Genomic DNA, 21,677 nt, shown 5'->3' with positions numbered 1-21,677 from the left:
GTACATTTCAGTGCTGATAAATATTTAGCCATCTGTTAGATACTTTTCAAAAATTTACAAAATTTCATAGCATGCTTTTGGGGTTTCACAAATAAAACCGTTGCTATCTTAAAAATTTCAGCAGAATGTGCTGTAATAAAAGTTAATTTACATAAACGAATTATATCCTAATCTTCGTTTACTGTTATAGATAAAATTCTTCGTTCTCATATAAACTGATAACATATCGTATTTGTTTATTATCATTTTTAATTATAATCTTGATCAGTCTTTGTAATTTTTAGATAAAGTATTTTCACTTTTAAGATTAGCATTAGCACTGTTATCATTTGTTGACATATACTCGGAATATTATTTTCGCTTTCTTTGGGTGGGTATATGGAAAATTTAACGTTTATTTACTACTACTGTTTGCCATAAGTTTCGCTGAACTTTTTCTGTATTAGCTCAAGTGCACTGTAGACTCTGTGGGAATAAAGAAATAAACAGTGACTACAGAAAGGAGATAATAGAAGGTAAGTTAGTTACCTTTCATTAGACGTAGATTCGCTCTTATCGCCATCTGGGAAGAATAGTGCGTTCGGGGTTATCAGAGTTGCATTATTTGGATGACAAAAATAAGCCAAGGAATGTCGACTACGAGCCCTTATATACTTCTGTTCAGGTACAACAACACGATGAGGCTGCAGATTAAAGAAAAATGCTCTGGGATTAGAAATTTACTATCGAGATTCAGTACTTGGTATACACCTACCAATGCATGATAACGTTGGCGTGTCCAAAGGGAAAGAATTTCGCCACCGTTAATCAGAATGGCACCAGGTAGATGGCCCACACGTTCCCACTTCTCACTGCCAGGTAGCTTAACTTCCAGACCGCCTTCAGAGTCCTGAGCCAATAGTGTAAATGTTCCATAATCCACATGGGCACCACAACGTATCACTTCCTTCTCCTGACCGGGCTCATCCTCTACTACAGAGGGATAGTACAGCATTCGCAAAGTGGACATATTTGCATCTTCGCCGCACAACATCTGCGAGTGAGTGTCGAGTAAAAACGTTGGCGGAATGTCCAACGGTGCTGCCAAGGCCTTAAGTATAAAACTGGCCAGTGACTTTAATATTTTGGCTAAATTGCCCAGTTCATTGTGGGGAAGGCTTTCCGGATCGAGACTGCATATATTGAAAGCATGCCGCAGTTCTGGAGTCTTGCCATCAAAACGTTCTATGCCTGGTCCCACATAGCCACGATTACTGCCCTCTTTTCGGTTATATTTTTCCCTTTCCTCAGCGGGTAAGTCCAAAAAATGATCAAACTTCTCCCACCCTGCTCTGATCTAAATGAAAAAGTGATAGTTGCAATATGAGCTGTAAAATAAATATATAATTTTTTCAACCTGGTCATCGGATATGCCATGATTAACCAAAAAGGCAATGCCCTTTTCTGTGAAGGCTTTTTGCAGCTGTAGTCCCACTCGATTGATAACAGATGGTATAGATATCTCTTCAATTCCTGCAAATACGAAGAAAAGTTTAAGATAGCGATTTTCTTCTTTATTTTCTAATAATAACTTACCGCAATGGCCCAAATCTATGATGGGAACCATATTACGGGAGAGCAGTGTTTCGAGATGATTATCTTCTTCATTTATCTGACTCATATTTAAGAAACTTATTTAACTAGAGGAAAGTAATCTTATTAAGATAAGAATTTTTATGAGGGAGCGCCGTGTAATTGAAAAAATAAGCACGTTTCAGTTCGTTCCGCTCGTAATGCGCTTCTCCGTCAGACTGAATAAATTGCACGTCTTTAGTTTGTATATATAGAAAGAGAATATAGAAAGAGGGAAAGAGAGAGAGAGAGTGAGAGATCTGATAAGCCTCTCAATTGTTATAGGTCTCTCAATTCTTTTAATATATTCTTTGACTTTTTTAATAGCCTACTTTTGGGTACTTCCATGTTATTTCACATCAAACTAATACAACCCATGAGCCTCGAAATAACAAATATTTTACATTAAAGACAAGGTTTTAGTTGAATTTAGTTTGATTTCATTTACATATTAAAAAAAACATATATATTTATTCCAATGTACCACAATTAATAACTTTCATTATAAGTTCCTTTTACTAAATTCATTGCTATTTCAAATGCCGTATAAATTCTAAAAAATATGAAAATATATAAAATGTGATATCAAAATTATTTCATTTTGCAAAATAACCTTTCGTCTGTGGCATTGTGGTCAATGTTATCTTGGTTGACGAGATCTCTGGGCGATATTTTCGTATCATTATCCGGATGTAGAAAAAAGGCAAGGGAATGCCTACCGGAAGCAGGTGATTCTTCATCCTCAGGCACAATAACTCGATGTGGCTGTGAGAATGGAAAGCTGACATTAACAGAAACACAACACGAATTGATGAACCAAAGCATACCAAAGCATATAAACGTCTTTGGGTCCATGCCGACAAGGTCTCACCACAATTGATGGCAATGGCTCCTGGAAGATGGCCAACACGTTCCCATTTATCACTGCCAACTAATTTAATTTCCAAACCTCCTTCCGAATCCTGGGCTAGCAGAGTGAAACTATCATAATCACAATGAGCACCGCAACGCACAAATTGTCCAGATTCAAAATCTTTGTTATTGCCAGTCACGGGTGGATAGTAGAGCATACGCAATGTGGTCAAGTTGTGGCTATTATTGGACAGCATATGCTTGTGGTTGTCGAGAAAGAAATTTTGCGGCATGCCCACTGCCACAGCCAAGGATTGAAGAATGAAACTAGCCAAACCCTTGAAATCCTGTCTCAGCTGGCTTATATTTTCTGCCAACCCAGGCACTTCCTTGGGCATAATATCCATATGCTCTTGGCAAATATTATAGGCATAACGTAGCTCTGGAGTTTTGCCATCAAAACGTTCCATGCCAGGACTAACATAGCCATGATTGTCATCTTCAGCAATCTTGGAGCGTGCATATTGGTTTTTCACATCGCTTGGCAAGTTTAGAAATTCATCAAAATAACTCCAAGCTTTTTGAATCTTCATAAGATAAGTTGATTGATTGATACTTTACCCATCATTCTAGACATTCTCGCTTACCTTGTCCAAAGAAATGCCATGATTGATCAAAAGAGCTATTCCCGTTTCCGTTAAAGCCTTATATAGTTGCTGACCTAGGTCTTTGAAAGCTGTTTCTTTATTTTTTATGCCTGCCAGATCAATAATGGGCACAAGATTACGTGAGATAAGTGTATCGCTCATGACTTTTCTATGTGCTTATGTCCAAAAATATGACAAACAACTGAACTCATTTTTCAGTCCATGTGAGATTTTATATACAATTAAACGAAACTGATTTAAGTTTCATTTGAGAGACAAATGTGGTGAGTTTTATAAAACATTGCCTATTTTTAGGGGCTGCTCTCTCTGAAACTTTCAATTAAATTTGATTTGATTTCAAGTGTTTGTAAATTGTTTTCTGTTTTATTGTTTACAAAAAGGAAAAATAATAATATATGTTTACTTATAAAATTTGTTGTTTTTTTGTTTTATAAATTTTCTTATATATTGCATGGCAAAATCCAATATCTGGCCGTAAGTAACAAACAAACAAAAGTTCATGAACAATTTTCATTTGATTTGCCATTTGCTTGTTGTCTTTGATTTTCATTCCTTGCCAAAGTCAATAAAATAAAAACTACATAATTACTAATCTATAATATTTGGTTCTATTACACTTTCCCATTACAAACAGCAAGTGCAAAGAAAGATCTTGCACTATTTTGGCCATTCTCCTCAATTAGCTTAACTTACGAAACTATAAAATATGCATTCTGACCTATACATAAGTCAACTAATCTTAACAATATGGTGGAATTGTAAATGGTGGGCGGGTGTGGATAGGTGAGGAAATTGGAAGGGGAAGGGGGAGTGGATGGTGGTTGTGGTGATAGATGGCGAACTATAAGAGAATAGATGGCCATACTCTCTTTAGCCCAAAATGTACACAGTAGTTTCTATAGATTAGGGAAAGCACCTTGTTAAACCATTTGTGCCCTTTTCATTTTTGCTTCTCAGAATTCTAGTTTACTTTGCTCTCTGCTCTACTCCTGTTTGGCTGCTACCAATTTGGCCTTAGCCTGGGCAGCTTCCGCCGCTTGTTTGGCTTCCTTCTTGTAGTTGTGCACATAGAACGAGCTGAACATGTAGGTAAAGAGGCCAGCATTGAATGTCAGCAGGGCAGCAATCGACTTGGGGAAATTGCAATTGGGCTGGAACTGAATTTGCAGCGTGTGCACAAAGATGATCAAGAATTGTACCTTTATTGAGAAGATAAATTTGAAAATTAATTTCAACATGACTTGGACAATGTTCATAAGCTTTGAACTTACAATCTGCAGAATGGTTATGTACTTCTTCCACCACAAATACTTTTGTACTTTGGGTCCCATGGCCGACAGCAGATAATAGGCATACATAATAATGTGAATGAAGGAGTTAATAAAGCCCAATAGAGTGCCATGACCGCCAGCAAAGTATTTCACTCCAATGAAGGCGCAAACAGGCATCAGAGTGTGGTGATAGAGATGCAGGAACGAGATCTGACGTTGCTTCTTGCGCAGCACAAAGAACACAGTGTCCAGCAGTTCGGTGATCTTGGCAATGTAGTACAACCAAACAGCACGGGCCATCTAAGAATAGAATTTCCAATCAATTCAAGACAAATTCATCAATTGATTACACTTACCCTCATGGAGATGGGATCTGTGGCATAGGTAACCGGCTGGCATTTGAAATTGTAATGACCGCCCCAGCCGCCTTTGTATCCCTCATAGAAGAGCACCCAACTCAAGAGCACTTGAACAGCATTGTAGATCAACAGGGTGTTCTTCAATTCAAAGGGCTTGCGATCACGCATATAGCGTGGTCCAGCATACAGACAGAAATACAGATAGGCACCCAGGATCATGAACAGCGGACCCGGAGCATTCGACAGGAACCAGCTCTATAAAACACAAATGGATTATATGATCGGTTTACCAGGTAATCTTCGCTCACCTTTGTGCGCAAATCCTCGTGCTCAACAAAGAAGTTGACCATCTTGTCAACAATTGTTTGGGTCTCGTTTAGTCTGACCGACATTTTGCCAACTGTAAATAGTAAAAAAATGGTATATTAAACATTTGCATGGACATTAAGCGGTGAGGGAGGGTAACTGGGTTATGACTTAATTGCACGACCAAAATTATTAGCACCTTTTGCGATCAAATGCCCTTGGTTTGTCTAGTTGCCACTAATCAGAAGTATACACACTATATAGGCGCACCCACGACCAAACAGATCGCTGAAAATGTGCAATAATAACATATATACGTACATATATACAAGTGTATACACATAGTAAATCGAATTCTGAGTGTTTCAGTAGCAATGCAAAATGTTAATTTAATATTATCGCCATGTAAATTAGGCAAAACGCAGCAAAGTTCTGTAATGCCATTAACCCGATGCATCATTTCTGTTGAACTAGCAAAAAAATATCGCATATAGTTGTATAAAAACTTCAACGAACTTAAACTTATATCAACTTCTTGACGCATCAGCAATAAAGACTTTGCTTTTGTTTCTTGGTTTCTTTTGCGTTTTTGGTTTCATTTTAAATTATGATTTATATTTATGGTTAATTGTCCAATGCAAGGGACACAAAATATTGTTTATGTGAAGAAAACTTGTTTTGTTTTTTCCCTTGGTCTTGGGTTTTTTGTATTTTTTGTTGATGGTTATTGTGATTCTGTGTATAGCTAGCAGCTAGTTTCTTTTTTAGCTTTGGAAATTCCCCCAGACAGTAAAGGAGGCAGGACTGCCTTCAAGGACAGGCAATTTGAGCTTTAATTTACCGGCTTGAAACCAGTTTTTCCCTTTTTGGCCAACCACCAACTGTATGTCGATGGCTATCCTTTTCTCTGTTGTTGGACTTTTGCTTTTTGTTTTTATCGCTTTGTTGCATTGATTATGGCCATTGTGTGACTAGACAGACTAGACTAGATTTTTGGTCTGACTAGTCGGGCTATTGCTTGCTTGATATCGGTCATTATTTTGCCATAATTGCATTGGCCAGTAATCGACTTCTTTATCGAGGCGTTCGTCATGCGTTTGGGCGAGCAGCAAAACTAAACGTACGAAAAATCATAAGAAAAATCTCGACAAGACAGTTGCCCTAGTTGGGCAATAATTATTTGGGACATGAGAAGCCTTGAATCGTTTAGATCGTTAAGTAATTTACATGTACACAGCATATCCGCACATCAAATATATATTTAAGTAATATGTATATACACTGAACAAAACTCATAGTTGCAAAATGACACTTAATTTCCTACTGAAGGTGGCCTCTTTGACATTTGCACCAAAATATTCTTAATTTCATAAATTGGTCTTAAGAGTTTTTGTTTTTGTAGTTAATAAAAAGGCATTTTCGTAAAAGACTAAAAATTTTTGGGTAACTTACTTTTTTTTTAAAAAAGTTTTATCAAAAAGGTTTTCAATCAAGCTTTAAACTGATTTAGTCGACTCACAAATAATATACATAAATTTTTAATTGTTATTAAATTTTTGTAAACCAAATAATTTAACTAGCCGCATACTTGAATTTATTTTTGATGATTTTGTAGTTTCTCTGTGTAGTTATTTTGTTTGCACTTTGCTTTATTAATAATTATCTATGAACACCGTTTTTTTCTTTTTTTTTTTTTAATATGGCATAAAAACACTTTCAACTTGTCGACTAACAGGTAAAGTGAATGCCATTGTAGTGAACGAATGAATGTATGAATGAATGAACGAATGATTTAATGTTCAGTCATCGTTCTATAGACCCTAACGAGAATTTCGACCATTTTATTTGCATATGGCACATAGAGCTCGAAGTGGCTTTGTGTTAAGTGTTTGGCTTGTGATTTCTCAATGCTTCTTCGCCTTCTACAATACATGGGCCACTTTTCTGATTCGAAAGTACAAAAAAATATGTATAAATAATGCACAAATTTATGTATATATACGATTTCAATTAAATGTTTGACTGTTTGGTCACAAGTAAAAAACAAAAACAAGTTTCATTGGCATGCAAATATAAGAAATATTATTTAATAAATGTTGATATATACATATGTACGTTTATTTATTTATTGTTCTGAATACAACATAGAGATGTGAGTATTTCGTTATCGTTGCTCTACTAACCTGTTCAAGAAACTGGCAAAATATTATATAATCATGGCCAAATCTCTTACCGGTTTTACTCTCTGCAATAAAAATAAATTCTCGATTCATTTACGAAATCTGAGGGCCAATTCCCAAAACAACAAAAAAAAAAACAAACATTTTATAATCATTTAGCGGACATAAATAACTAGTTAGTATAGTATTGCAGAAGCGGTACCACCAGTTCTATTCTAAAAGACAAATCCGATTCTCTTCCTTCGCTCTGTCATTCTAAGAAATGGCCTTTCGCTTCATCTAAGAACAACTTGAACAAATATCAAAGAATATGCTGTAAACTTTGATACCATACATATATATATTCGTGTATATATATTTATGTATATTTGCTAAACTATTAATTCCAAAAACAAGAAGAAGAAACCTAAATTTAATGTATTCAAATGCAAATTAATTTTTGGTCTTTATGATGGCCAACAAGCGACAAGGAGAGGCCAAAAAACCAAAAAAAAAACACATTTATTTATTGTATTGTCAGCATTACTTAAGAATCTATTTTGATCTTTAGTTTGGTTTGCATCTTTTTAGTTAAAGACCCATAAACAAAATAGTTTTGCGAAAATATTTGCTCCCTTTTTCTTGCCCAATTTGTGTTAGTTTCTTTTAATTTCAATTTGTTTTTCCCATTAGCGCAAAGCGAGGCGAGGTGGCTTAAAATATTAAGTTAAGAAATATTCAACTGACGTCACAGCCTATTAGTTATGCGATAATCAGCTCCAGACTTATGTCGGATATGATCAATTCAATACACGCGCCAGGGGACAAAAGAGAGGCACGTTTTTGTTCTATCATCAGATTGGTTACCATTTTTGGGTATCTTGCCTGGACACAACACAGCACATGGGCGGTGTATAGGAAGTTTTTTCGGTTGTCAGGTGAGTTTATCTGATAAGAAGACAAAACACCTCACAAAACCCATGCAAGACAGAGACAGGCAACGCATGATTCCCAAGTGCGGGACATAAAATTGAACAATCAGTTTTGAGTCTCTCTGTTCAATCGATTGAATGGACCCGAGGCAATGGCAACAGCAACGGCAACGCATTAAAATTCGATATCAAGGTCGGCAGTTTATTTTGGTTTTCGTTTTCATTTCAACTTCTTTTTGGATTCCCCCCTCTTCGCATTTTGTCAGGGAAAACGAGACTTTATGCATTTTATGGGGAGCATCATCATCATCTTCATCGTGAAGAAGTTGATCAAAGATAAACACAATTGGATTATGTTTACAGCAACGTTTAGAGCCATATTATCTGCCCACTAAGCGCGTGAGAGGTTGTTTTTATGACTTTCATATGCAGACATATGTTAGTTTTGGTATTTGGCATTAGTCTGGCTTAAGTTTTAACCTTGAACTAGTGAGAGACTTGGCTAATTATTTATGATTGGCTAGTATTGATTTCCGCATGTCTAGCAAGAAAAACATTCCAACATTCCAACATTCCTTTATACAATTAAATTTATGTATGTATATAGTTAAATAGTAAGTAACAAGCCTAATCGAACATACTTGTTAGTTAGTTTTAATGAGCATAACGTCAGCTGTCATAAAAGAAAGGCAAAGTGAAGTAAAACAAATTTTTAGATTACAATTTTAATATATGCATTTCTAATTGTACAAAATTTTGTATATCTATTTCACAGTTCTAATAATTGGTTATTTCTCAACTCGGAGACCTTACTATATCCCAAGTTAGTTAGTATAAGATTTTTCAAAAAAAATTTGCATATAAATTGCCTACGTTTCGTTTTGGATTCGAAGTTTATTAGGACTGTATACATATATAAGTATGCAATTGCTGGTAAATATTGTTAACTACAGCTTATTGATGTCAGTCTCCCCCACCTACACACACACATGCACAGATACACACTCACAGACCTAAGCTAGTACGTAAGGTACAAAGTTTGTTGCCTAAGTCTTTTGTTTAATATTGGTTTTATTTTGAAACTTGAATAAATTAAAATATGAATGAATAAATAAAGAATCAATATAATTGCGCCTGTCATAATCTAAGGCATAGCATGATCACGAGCTCATCAATCAATTGAGTGATTCTCGATTGAGCTGATGAAAGTTTTTTTTTTATACCTTATCACCGTCACCGGCAATAATTAGAAAAAATTAACAACAACAACAACAATATGTAAACGAATCGATTTTCACTTGAAGCATCATTATCATTATCATTATCGACATTGATCATTTATCGACATTTTTTTATTTAGCCTCTGTGACAGAATCATTTACTCATTACCAAGGGTGCCAAGAATAACCATGTCATTCCTCTATTAGTAACCACTGTGTATACCAAAGACCTCGATTTCCCAACGACCGATGAAAACTTCTGGCCTCCAATTTACAACAAAATTTGCAAATGTCATCATTTCAACAGGTTGTTCTCCCTCTCTTGACAATGCGTAAATGTGTGAGTGTGTGACTTTGTATATTTGCCTTGCCATTATTATCAAAAAATATGAATTTTTGTGGGTTTTGTTTTTGTGGCTTGTTAGTCAAATAAGTCACTTGAAAACTCGCTCGCCCAAAGAAAAATTGGGAAACACGAAATGGATTTTGAAGGTGTGACCGGCCACGCATGTGACCCCAATTGGATTTAAAACAAGATACAAGAAGAAAAAGCGAAAAATATAAAAATTAAAATGCAATTTTCCATGGCGAGAGATGTCAACCGAAAGGCCATAAAGTCGCCCAGTCGCACTTTTTTTTCGTAGTTTTGTCAAGTTAAAACACCGCCAACGTGCGAACGGATGTGCAGCCGAAAAATTGTTGATATCTTTTTGGACCCACACATCTCACACACACATACACACACTAGATACTCATATAGTGATATGAAGTTAATTTGACTGGATGTCAAAAAGAGACCCAACAATAAAATCGTAAATAAACAAAAACTTTGCGCATGCGTAAAAGTCAAAATGACTTCCCCACAAACGTCATAATCATCATCATCATCATCGTCATTGGCATCGCTTTTGGATATGGGCAACCGCGTCTCTTTCGAAGGGCATCCAAAAGCCAAAGAAAAATTAAAAAGAGGTGTGAAAATATTGACTAAAATTAAATAGATTCAAAGTCACACACACTAAAGAAGTTCAAACATAGATAATAAAAATAACAAAAAATAAAATTTCATTTGAAATTCTGTAAGCATTTTGTAGGATCCATTTGTTAGATCAAATAAAGCTTAAATTTTGAAATTCCTTTCATGGAATTGGATTTGTCTCAAATTGTACTCTATGTATACGATTGTTTAGCACTTTTTTTTTTGGTCAAATTTTCACATTTCATCGAAAGTGTAACACATGAAATAGTCATGGCTAAGGGAAGAGCTAAAGAAGATGAGGAAATGACCGATGACTGATTAATGTATGACGCAAAGAGTCAAGAAATTGCAGCAGCATCAACAACAACAACAACAACAGCAGCAGCAAGGGCAACAACAAGTGTTGCGATCTTCTCCTATATGCAACTCCACAACTCCACAACTCACAACTCACAGAAATTGATCAATCGTCGTGAGATTTACATATACATACATATACATATAGGAGAAGACATTAGTGATTGACTTGACTTGATCATGGGATTCGGAATTCGGAATTGAAATTGGTATTGGTTGGTGTTGGTGTTGGTCTTCATCTTTGCCAAGCATTACAGCTGGTTTTGTAAGTTCGTCTCGTTTTATATATTTATTTTTGTTTTTTTTTTTTTTTGGTTTATTTTTTCGCCCCGTGCATTCATTTCATTTTTGGGCCATCGTCGTGTTATTTATTTATACAATATTTAGTTTGTGTCTCTCTTTGGCGGCACTCGACTACGAATTCGTCCATATCTTGTGGGACCTAAAGGTTTTTTTTTTGTTTTTGGTATTTATGTAGTTTTCAGTTCCCAGTTTCGCAATGACCCAAAAACAAAAAACCGAAAAATTCATCTCAAACACATGACGATTAGCCATAAAGAAAAGCTTGTGGTCATAATTTAGCATAAATGTGTACACAAATTTTTACCCAATTTAATTGGGGTTCTAGGTTCTAGCACTTGCCTTTCAAATTTTAAATGGTTTTCTTGACTGGATACACAAAAATCGGGCACAGCACACAAATACACGACACACGGTCAGTCTCAAAGAATAAACAAACACTAAACGAAAGATTTTTGTTCTTCTGGTTCTATATGTTATCCTTTTGATAGACACACCGAGCTAACGAGACAGAGGGATCGTTCAGAACACGTGGAAGTGAAGGCGGCTTCACAACTTTTTAATTTTCCCAGCGATCACTTGGCTGTTGAAGCGCCGACAGCAGACTAAGCGATATCCGTACGCTACAAGCGGTCTTCAATGTACCGCAGACACAGATACAGATACAAAAAACTACAACACTAAAGAAAAGAAATAAAAAAAAAAAATCACAACTAAAATACCCAAACCCAACGACAAAGTTTCGGATTTTCGTCTCGGATATGGCCTCGATCGCACGAACAGGTGAGCCGAACCGATCTGACAAACGTCGCGTTTCGTTATCTCTCTGTGTTTGTGTTTTAGTCTTTGTTTTTTGCTGATCCCACAGAGTATTGCCTGATTTTAAGGGCCCAAGCCAACTTGCAAGCTAATTTTCAATAAACAATTAGCGTGAAATTAATGCATATAAATACATACTTATATATATGTAGATTCAACAATTAGAAAGCCATAAAGCATATAGCAAAAAGATTAAAAAATAAATTAACCACGCCCCCGTATGCAATTTTGTATTTTTTATTTACTTTTTTTCTCTTGTTTTTATTTTGCAATTAACAACTTTTCTAATTATTTTTAGAAGAGTGTGTGCAAATGTGTTGTTTTCTCGAAGCTCTAGGACTTGAACAATTTTCCAACATTTGGCCCATATGGGCTAGCTGAGTGTGCAAATTATTGTGCAATTAAATGGCCCCAAAATGCCTCAAAGCTCCAAGCGGCTCCAAGCAGCAGCAGAAGTAAAAAGGCATACCAAAACTTCAGTGGCCACTTGATAAATTTACGCTACGTCATTGTGCTCACACTTCAGTCATAGTCACAGTCATTACAACAAAGCACCTCGAAATGAAAACGAAAATGAAAAAGAAGTTTACAATTGCATTGCCAAGCCACATCAGAAAGACGCACTAACACACAACTGGCAATTGCCGCCAATGCATTGGTTGCCTGACATTTGCCAGCACCACCGCCAACTCCATCTTGAGCCCATTACCCCCGTCGGGACCTATGGTTAATTGCTCAATAGCAGAAATGATGCTTCATTTACCTGTTAAGTGGTTCGACCATGCCACACCCTTACACTCCACCGAGTGCATTTCACTTCCAAAGTTTCATTAATCATCAATTCATTCACAGATTGGATTCGGCAGATGCTTAACGACAATTTTAGCTTCCGCTATGTATAAACCAAGGTCATTTGAATATTTTTTGGCATGCCAGGCGCGTGCCTGTCTCTGGTTCTCTTAATTTGGTTTCGTCGGGTGCTGTTGGAAGGAGGAAAACAAAAAACTCACACATGATGTTATATACGCAGTGCTTTTAACAAGTCGTTGACGCCTTTCGGGGCGTGCCTAAAATTTGATTGGCATATGCAAATTACCCTTAAATGTGTATCAAGACTTAATCAATACATAGATCTTAAAAATTTTCCCAAATTAACATTTTCATCAATTTTCAAAGTCAATGTCAATCGACCAGGCCGGAAACAAAAGACTCAAGTAACGAACTTACTTATGTCTCAGAGCATTTTTTTGTTTTACATTTGATTTTTCTTGGGTTTTTGTTGTTGTCTCTGGATTTTGTAGATGCTCATTTAACGACTTATTCGATTAAAGTTTGTTTTTTTTTTTTTTGATTTGTTTGTATTTTTATAAATACATTGATGTGTTATACATATTTGTTTTTATATTTTATTCAAAGCATCGTCTCTTTACATGGGCAACAACAAAAATCAAAGCAAAAATTGCCAGTCTATTGTCCAAGCCGAAGACAAGGCATCTTTTTTGTTGTACCATTATATGCTTTTAATGTTTTTGAACTTGACAAGATATCATAATTTGCATGATAATGATTCGATTCGGGTGTGCGGGCATATATAGACAGATGGTCTATTAGGGTGGCTCTGTTTGGTATTTAAATGTCAAAATAATCAAACATTATTCCTGAATATTTGAAATGTATATAGATTTATCTAAGTTTAATATTTAGAATATTATACTTATTATGTTAATAGATCAGACCTAAGTAGAGTTGGTTTTTGGTCATTATAAATTTATTTGAAAATTCCATAAAACATAGAGAAACAAACATTGAAAACGCGAGATAGTTTTCTAAGTTTTGAGTGATTAGTTTTATGAGGTATTCAGATTTAAAAAGCAAACCGTTCAAACATTTCCCATTCCATCTATTCCATATTAAGAATCAAACCAATAAGATATATGAAATTTAATGCTCTTATCATACCCAAAAACAATATTTCCACAAAGTTTAAACTAAAAATAATTCTTTTTAATTCTGAGATTCCTTTCCTCATACAAATTTGGACCGCCCCAATATATATGTATGCTTATACTATATCTACCTATATATATATGTTAATGTCTGACACAAAGTGTGTGTAAAATAATGCGAGATGTGAGACTTCTGTGTGTTTAAACTATACAATTCCTTTTGCTTTTTTTGTTTCTTGTGGCAATTCTTGTTTTTTATTTTTTAGCAATTGTGTGTGTCTACATTAAAACTCAATTTATGCCTAAGCAATGGAAAATTTGAACATACGATTGATTTGAAATCAATGAACTACCAAGACAAAAACAAAAAACACAACCAAAACAGACATGCAACGGATGCTGATGATGGAGATCGAACCTTGACCATAACACTTAAACGCCAAAAACCTTCAAAGACCAGTTGTTGGTTGGTTGTCGGCATTTATTGAATTTAACGCATAAAAAGCAACTGCAGAAAACCATTAATAAAGAGCTAAGAGCAATGAAACCGCCAACAAAAATAAACTCACAGGGTGGCAGGCAGGCAGACAGACAGACAGACAGAGTGAACTCTGCATAAGCCGAGAAACTGACGATCGGTCAGTTAGTTGTGGTCGACATTGAACTATAGTCGGAAACCAGCACACATGTCTTCCGCCTGACCTGACCGAAGAAATTGCCAAATTAAATATAATATGCATTAATTATAGTTGGCGTGGTCTCTGTACATCATACTTACAATTGAAAGTGAAAGCCAGACTGAAGAGAGCAGCCCTAAAATAATATCAACCCACGCACTTGGGTTAAATAATCGCTTAACCATAACCAGTTGTTGTCCCTTTTCTGTTTGGGTCTAAGCAAAGTAGCGCAAAATTAAGCAAAATATGTAAAACATAAAAGGCACGCCTTAAAAAATATGTTAAAAAAGTGTCGCTAGTTAATTAGCATATCGAAGTTGTTGGTTTCATTTAATATTTCCATTTCGTGGTATAAACATATATATTTCACGATATCCATAGACAAAAGACAGCGTGAGGGGTCAAGAAACGCCAACGAATTGGGGGAGACAAAAAAAAAATGTGCCAAAAACGCGTCAATTTATAATCACATTTATGCTTCGAATTGGAAATGAATTGTTGAAGCTGCCGCTGATTTTGATTGGGCAATTTAATGCTTACATCGTACAGTAAACGTTCGTATTATGATCTGATAATAAATTTCCAAAGTTCACTTATTTACTTGCTTATTTTAGTACTTAAGGTCACCCTCAGCATCTCCTACAATTCTGTAGCTATTTCATTTTCCCTTAATAGGAAGCTTTACTGTAAACTTGGCATTCATTTAGTTATGCACCGAGTTTTATCTCATTAACGCATTTTTGGCATATTTATTTCATCTGACTTCCGAGCTGATTTTTGTGTGTTAGTTGGCTTTTTTTTTTCTTTTTGATAATTACCAATTTTGGTCAAGTCATTTTTTGCGTTGCTGAACTTGAAATTCCCCAAATAAAAAAGAAAGAAAAAACAGAAAACTTATATTGATTTAAAGTAGACACGTGCCCAACATTGTCAAGTACAAAGTTCGATTATTTTTGGCAAGAAGAAATAGAGATATAGAGAAGCTAAAATCATATAAAAGGCTTAACGATTCGATCCAATAGATATTTATAAAAACTAGCACACAAAGACAATGACATCGATGATAAATTAGATAGAATAGAAGACAGAGGCAACAGAAAAAGATAAACCTGCGACTAGTCCACGGCTGATCAGTTAAAACATTGTCAAGCGGGTCAAAGTCAAACTCTTGAGCCGAATTCGCCCAGTCATCACCAGTAAAAAACCAAACGTAGCGTTTGTTAGTTTCTTCTTTTTTTTTTCTATTCCATCCTCAGACAACAATCGAAGATTAGAGATCAGACTAAACTAGTAACCGCAATTCTTTCTAATGATCCGAAAGACGAGCATTAGGTTAATGGCAATCAAAATTATTGCACAATTATAAAAACGATTTGCCCACTGAACGACTTGGTCGAACTTTAAACACCCTAAAAACTTGAGGCTTTGGCGAGCGTATTTAGATTTAAAATCGTGCAAAAGTCTCTCAACTGGAGATCAGTTTAAGAATCATTAATAATTTTTTGTTGACTAAGTCAATAATAATTGCAAACGAAATTAAGAACTGCTGCTTACGTTTTCATTCCCGAGTTATATGATGTAAATATTTCATTATTGGCGATTCATTGGTGCGTTTAGCTAGATGCATGCAATAGAAACGGGTTTGCTTTTTGAAGTCTTTTCGTGTTTTATTATTTTGATTTACTCAAAATGATCGTTTTTTGCTTTTGTTTTCTTTTTTTTTTGTTTTTTTTTCTTTTTGTTGACAGATCGACAATTATGTATAATGCATATGGTAAGATATTATCGTAGATTCCAAGGTCAGTGACGGCTACGGGTTTGTGTGGTGTAAGTGTTAATGTATTCAAAATAAATGAGTTATAGTCCAGACCTCAATAAACAACCGATTCTAAATATTATTAAAATACTAATGCCAAATTGTTGTTGTCTAATTTGCACAACTTAAGTATATAAATAAATTGCCTGTCTAGGTTTTTTTTGTTTTTTGTTTAGAGTAATCGTAAAACCTGAGCGCAAATCACTTTCAAGTGATTTATGTTTAAAATTCTTATGTCCAGGAATGGATTGCAAATTGGCCAAACATTTCTGTACTACCCAATGTTTATTGAACTAAAACGATAATGTAAATGATAATGTAATAAACAAAATTAATAAATGGAATTCCATAAATATTTCTACATACTTTTTAATATAGCTACTAAAGATTTAATTCGACAATTAATTGATTTCTTTCTTTTTTGTTTAGCTATGAAATTTGTGGATCTTTTTCTTTTTGGGCACAATTTGAATATGATAGGAGAGTTGGTATATATCTATAATTCGTATAACAAGGTACAAATGCTCACCAAACACGCTAAAAATGGTTGCATTGTAAAACTGCGCTAAATCGACAAATTGTTCTTTTATGTGTATGCTTGAATGTGTGTGTGTGTGTGTGTGTGTGTGCGGTATGGTGTGTGTGTGTGTGGGTGAATATTAAGTGTGTCTCTGAGGAGTATGTGTGTGGGTGTTTATATAAATATGATTGTATCCTTGGTATCAACAGCAGCTTCTAGAAGGTTATCGGCTCAGTGGGAACAGTACATTCGCTATACATGACACGATACATGGCCATCTCGGTAATGCCATGATAATGCACAAAGGCAGCAGCAATGACAAGCACGTGGAACAGTTGATGCGATTGAAACTGCAAAAAAAAACCAAGAGACCAAACAATTACAAGAGTTAACTCTTTAATCTGGTAAATCCAGACTTACCCAAATGTCAAACTTTCCAGGGAACCAACGTTCGGGCACACGTAAAGCATACAGCAAGGCGCCCGTTATGTACAAAAGACCTGAAATAAATAAGTTTTTAGACACTTGGTACAAGAAATATGCAAACAATTGTTCAGCTTACCCATTAGAATCAGCCAGCCCAAGCTGGCACGACTAATCTGACTAAACCAACCCTCCATGATGCTGTAGTGCACTGCTGGAATAACTCCAGACAGGCCAAAGCTCATGAATACCCCAGCACGCAATGGACGTAGCCCCGGCTCCGAGAACTTATCCCATAGAGAGACAACAATGGAGAGAACGCCCAGCACACAAACCACTGAGAGATATATAACCTTCGGTTGAAAATGACAATAGAAGCCATAATATAGCCAAGGCACAAAGGAGCCCATGATAAGCAGCGCAATGCCACAATAATCTAGTCTGTGTGGGTAGGAATACATTTAGAGTAAATATTATGTAAGAAATATATGATGAAATTTTAACATTCACTTACTTTGAGAACAGTCTTCCAATCTCTACCGAGTGACAGCTTAGTGTGTGAAAAGCGAATGAGAATCCTAAACAGATAATGGCCCCCATAAAGAATGCGCCAAATACGATCTTTTCCTGAGCTTGTATTTCGATAGATGGTCGCGAAACAAAGTACAATCCCACGCCAATGAAGGCAATGCAGCCGAGCAGATGTGTCCAGATGTTGCCGGTTTCCGTATGCAAACGGAATATGGATTTGAAGCAAGCGCGAAATGAGGGCAACGGTGGGCGGTGGCCACGATGCAGGAAATCGTTGTCCTGCAACCATTTGGGCAGATTCTTATAATGACAAACCTTCCAGCTAGCTTCCCAGACCTGAAAAATAAACAAATTAGTATTAGAAATTTGTTATTAACTCTTGCATGCAAGGTAATGATATGCTGCGGAATAGGCTGTGTGCGTAATTGAAACCAACTTTTTCGATGAACTGATCAGCCTTTATTGTATGTAGTTATAAATGCAACAATTCGATATATGAAATGAAACTCAATTCCAACTTGCTTTCTCCATGCCTTACCTTACGGACGAACTCCTCAGCTTGTTCGGCGGCATTGTGTGCCAGTGCTCCCAAATCGATCTCGTCGGAGAGTACACCAGCCTTCAGCACTTCCGTCATCTATTTGGATGGAAAAATTGATAAGAAAAATTATAGAATTTCAAACCGGATTTACACATTTAGGCGGTAAAACTAAAATTAAGCTGGACTAACGTCTTTTTCGCATGCTTGTGACTCGATTATATCTTCATTTGATACATTTTTATAGGATTCGATATTATCTTGATCCTTTGTATGCCAAAGGCTTACACTTAAAACAACTTCTGGAGATCCTTCTTTCGTCGTGGTGTCCGGCATCTTGAATTGCTAACGGAGATTCATCCAAAAGTAAAATAAAACGTATTTTTCCTAACGGCAAACGTACGAACTTTGAATCTTTTGCCAGACGCCTACTTAGTGGCAACAATTAGCATGAAACCAAGTATTCCATTTCGTATTTTTGTTATTGCCCGTTGGCGGAACAAGACACAAAGCGAACACGACGACTTGTGTGATAAGATAAGAGTTTGCCCGAAACTGTTCAGTTAGCCGTCGTTTTTTTTTTCCAGTTATCAGTGACACATCTGACGTCGAGTACTTGTTGATTTCTGCTTAGAAAATTGCAACAGTAAATGCCAAAAGAGGGGATTGAGACAAACCTCCGGGTTCGGTAATCCCCAGCTGACCTCAAAAGCCGACGAGACGTCTAAGTTTATGACAAACTGTACGCACAATTAGTTGATGAAAGCAAAAGCAAGTGACAGATATACAAGGACCAACGCTTAAAGTGAAATTCACATTGGTTTACGCATTGAGTTTAAAGAGATAACTAAACGTAACTGACAACTAAGAAAGCTAATGATTTATGAGGGGATACCTTGAATTATCGCTATCCCTTCAATATGTTGCTTAAATAGATAGAGACAGAACCAATACATTACAAGGTCATAAAGGGTTTCTATCAGATATGGCACACTATAAGCTCAGAGGGTGCAACAAATAGTAATTCCAATCTAGGTACAACGACGCTGCACCTGTTAATATATACACATGTGAATTGTTTGTTTGAATTGTGTGAGTGAACACATATACACATATACGTATATGTATCTGATAAGTGTGGCATTTGAGCACGACATTCAAATGTCTGTGAAATGCGACGATAACCGCACGCTATTGGGTCAATCAACGCGTTGATAATGGAGCCAATGCACGTTTGCCTGCGCAAATAAATTTTGCGCTTGCTCCCCCAAATGATTTCCAGAATTTTCACATAAATCTCACCTCAGCCTCAATAAGTTGTGTGTCCTCAGGTGTTGAGGGCAGCGGGCATCCAGCATCATCCTCCTCGCCAAGCTCATCATCATATTCCAGCAAATCTAGGTCGTTGGCACTAAGCGAGTCCTCTAATCCCCAGCCTCGTCGTTTGCGCAAAATCATTTTCACCTCCTCAAAAATATCCTCTTCGGTGGCATCATCACTGCCATGCAATGTGGCAGTTGTAGCTGTCACTATCTCCACCGAGGATGGATTCGAGGAATCCAAATTGATGGTGGGTTCCCCATCCAGGCCAACGACATTTAAGTCACTAGCGGAGAGATTGCGCTCCAACAGATTCGTGGCCGAATCCATGACAATTACTTATCAAAAAGTTCTTAACTGCAAACAACAAACAAAAAAACAATAATTTACATATATAATTTTATTAAATTTGAACAAAAATGCTCAGTTGAGACGTAAACAGTTCTTAACTTGTTCAAAACCCGATATGTGAGTGTTATAAATGTTTATATTACTTTATGGCAGCGGCAAAATCCAGTAATTAATGTGTGCAGGGACGGAATCTGAAGCCCTAAGAATAAGTGAATATTCTAAGGAATGCTAAGGTCTTGGCCCATGCAAGTAATTTGCCAATAGGCAAAATCATTGCCTCGTCTTATCAACATACATGGTCTATATAATAGGTTGGAGAATTAGTCATTAATTTTTTATTGTATGCCTTAGTCCGCCCCTGATGTATCGAATTGAACTTTGTATCCCTAACTACACACATAAATACTACACATTTGGATATGCATGTGTCAGTGTGTGTTTTTTATTATATTTGGCAAGTTGACTGCCACAACAAACAGGAACAAGCAACAAGCTAACCCAAGTACTTTGACAATTAAAGTTTTACATAAGAGTTTGAGGGGCAGGCAAAGCGTTGCTAAGTGGAGCACTAATGGCGCTGATGCAGGCAGGTGGTGGAGGGAGCTGATGGATGGATGGTGGTGACCGTTGATGATGCATATGCGCAATTGCCAGTTAAAGTAATATTTCATTGATAAACCAAGTTGAGTGTCATTCAGAATTCGGGTGCAAGGCCACGTGTAAATGAAAGTCAAGAACTCGAATACTTCAACTTTACTTAACGTTGAGTTATTAATTTTTCACATTCACTTCAATAGACTTTTGGGACTACATTACTTACTTTGAAATAAAAGTTTTAATGCAAACTAGTATATAATCTCTTTGATTGGCAGTTCCAGGCCTTGATGCACCCAAACTGCAGTATACGTAGCAATACGGACTTGATGTGAATTGTTTTTATTTTTTGTCAAGTCCAATAAATTAAGTTAATACGAATTATATTTTCATATGTTTTCTCCTACAACGATCCGGCAACACTGTATTGGCCAATAAACGATAATACAGCAATCGATGGTTCATCGATAGCTGCAAAATATCGATAAATTTTAATTAACATAACAGAGTTGCGGTTAACAGCACCGACAGTGGCGGTCTTCAACAATGTAACGGTTTAACCAAATCAAATTTTCTACAGTTAAGATTAAGGCACTAAAAATTATTTTTATTTCAATTATTCTATTGTTTTCAATTATATGGAGTTCAGTGGTTAAAAAATAACTACCTTTAGCAACAGCTTTTGTGTTCAATTTGGGCAAAGGTTGGCAATAAATCAAATTTATATCTATTTTCTTGGAAAAGTCATTTAAAAGTCTAAAACACAATGTATTATAAAATCTTAATTAAATTTTTATGACTTGGCGGAAACTAGACATTTAAGGTTGCGAAAATTTCTATAAAGGACCATCTTTTGGCAATTAAGTACTAAAATCTCCATGAAAGTAAAATAACACATGTTTTCGATACCAAATAACTATTCAAAAAAAGAAAAGAGCCATCGTTTATATTAAAACCAACAATGCATGACTATTATGAACGTCAAGAAGATCAAATACCAAAGATAATAATGGCAATTATCTAAAAGTTTTTTCTTTTTTTTTTACAACCAATTGACTCATTTGAGTGTCAAGAGGGTCATACAATGTGAGTGGACATTGCCTTAAAGTTTTTACAACATTTCATAAT

General features: G+C 35.9%; 4 protein-coding genes across 7 annotated transcripts; all 4 read right to left on the bottom strand.

The window, feature by feature from the left end:
• Positions 1-211: 211 nt before the first annotated feature.
• LOC6651043 (UPF0676 protein C1494.01) lies at positions 212-1,779 on the bottom strand. The gene is made up of 5 exons (XM_023180292.2): positions 1,576-1,779; positions 1,397-1,512; positions 755-1,336; positions 529-683; positions 212-465 (listed from the first exon to the last, which is right to left on the bottom strand). Exons 1-5 carry the CDS (start codon positions 1,658-1,660, stop codon positions 405-407), a joined length of 999 nt encoding a protein of 332 aa, XP_023036060.1. The 5' UTR covers positions 1,661-1,779; the 3' UTR covers positions 212-404.
• Positions 1,780-2,202: 423 nt separating this feature from the next.
• On the bottom strand, positions 2,203-3,272 carry LOC6651042 (gibberellin 20 oxidase 3). Its single transcript, XM_023179886.1, has 3 exons — positions 3,111-3,272; positions 2,439-3,050; positions 2,203-2,376 (listed from the first exon to the last, which is right to left on the bottom strand). The coding sequence occupies exons 1-3, from the start codon at positions 3,270-3,272 to the stop codon at positions 2,203-2,205; spliced, it is 948 nt and encodes a 315-aa protein (XP_023035654.1).
• Positions 3,273-3,472: 200 nt separating this feature from the next.
• On the bottom strand, positions 3,473-11,628 carry LOC6651041 (elongation of very long chain fatty acids protein AAEL008004). Its single transcript, XM_002074017.4, has 5 exons — positions 11,357-11,628; positions 5,070-5,161; positions 4,759-5,016; positions 4,403-4,702; positions 3,473-4,330 (listed from the first exon to the last, which is right to left on the bottom strand). Exons 2-5 carry the CDS (start codon positions 5,151-5,153, stop codon positions 4,115-4,117), a joined length of 858 nt encoding a protein of 285 aa, XP_002074053.1. The 5' UTR covers positions 5,154-5,161; positions 11,357-11,628; the 3' UTR covers positions 3,473-4,114.
• A 4,910-nt stretch (positions 11,629-16,538) lies between these two features.
• Positions 16,539-20,974, bottom strand: LOC6651040 (adiponectin receptor protein). 4 transcript variants are annotated; one of them, XM_002074016.3, is made up of 7 exons: positions 20,776-20,974; positions 19,587-19,961; positions 18,285-18,383; positions 17,730-18,082; positions 17,355-17,656; positions 17,213-17,292; positions 16,539-17,142 (listed from the first exon to the last, which is right to left on the bottom strand). In XM_002074016.3, the coding sequence occupies exons 2-7, from the start codon at positions 19,932-19,934 to the stop codon at positions 17,008-17,010; spliced, it is 1,317 nt and encodes a 438-aa protein (XP_002074052.1). In that variant the 5' UTR covers positions 19,935-19,961; positions 20,776-20,974; the 3' UTR covers positions 16,539-17,007. The 4 variants fall into 4 exon arrangements, with proteins under 4 accessions (XP_002074052.1, XP_023036623.1, XP_015032270.1 ...); XM_023180855.2 differs by lacking the exon at positions 18,285-18,383; XM_015176784.3 differs by lacking the exons at positions 19,587-19,961; positions 20,776-20,974 and adding an exon at positions 18,573-18,809.
• Positions 20,975-21,677: the final 703 nt, after the last annotated feature.

This window comes from Drosophila willistoni, chromosome 3R (genome assembly GCF_018902025.1).
Source record: "Drosophila willistoni isolate 14030-0811.24 chromosome 3R, UCI_dwil_1.1, whole genome shotgun sequence".
NCBI classification, from domain to species: domain Eukaryota; kingdom Metazoa; phylum Arthropoda; class Insecta; order Diptera; family Drosophilidae; genus Drosophila; species Drosophila willistoni.
The sequence above is the reverse complement of the archived record's forward strand: the minus strand, read 5'-3'. Positions and strand labels throughout refer to the sequence as shown.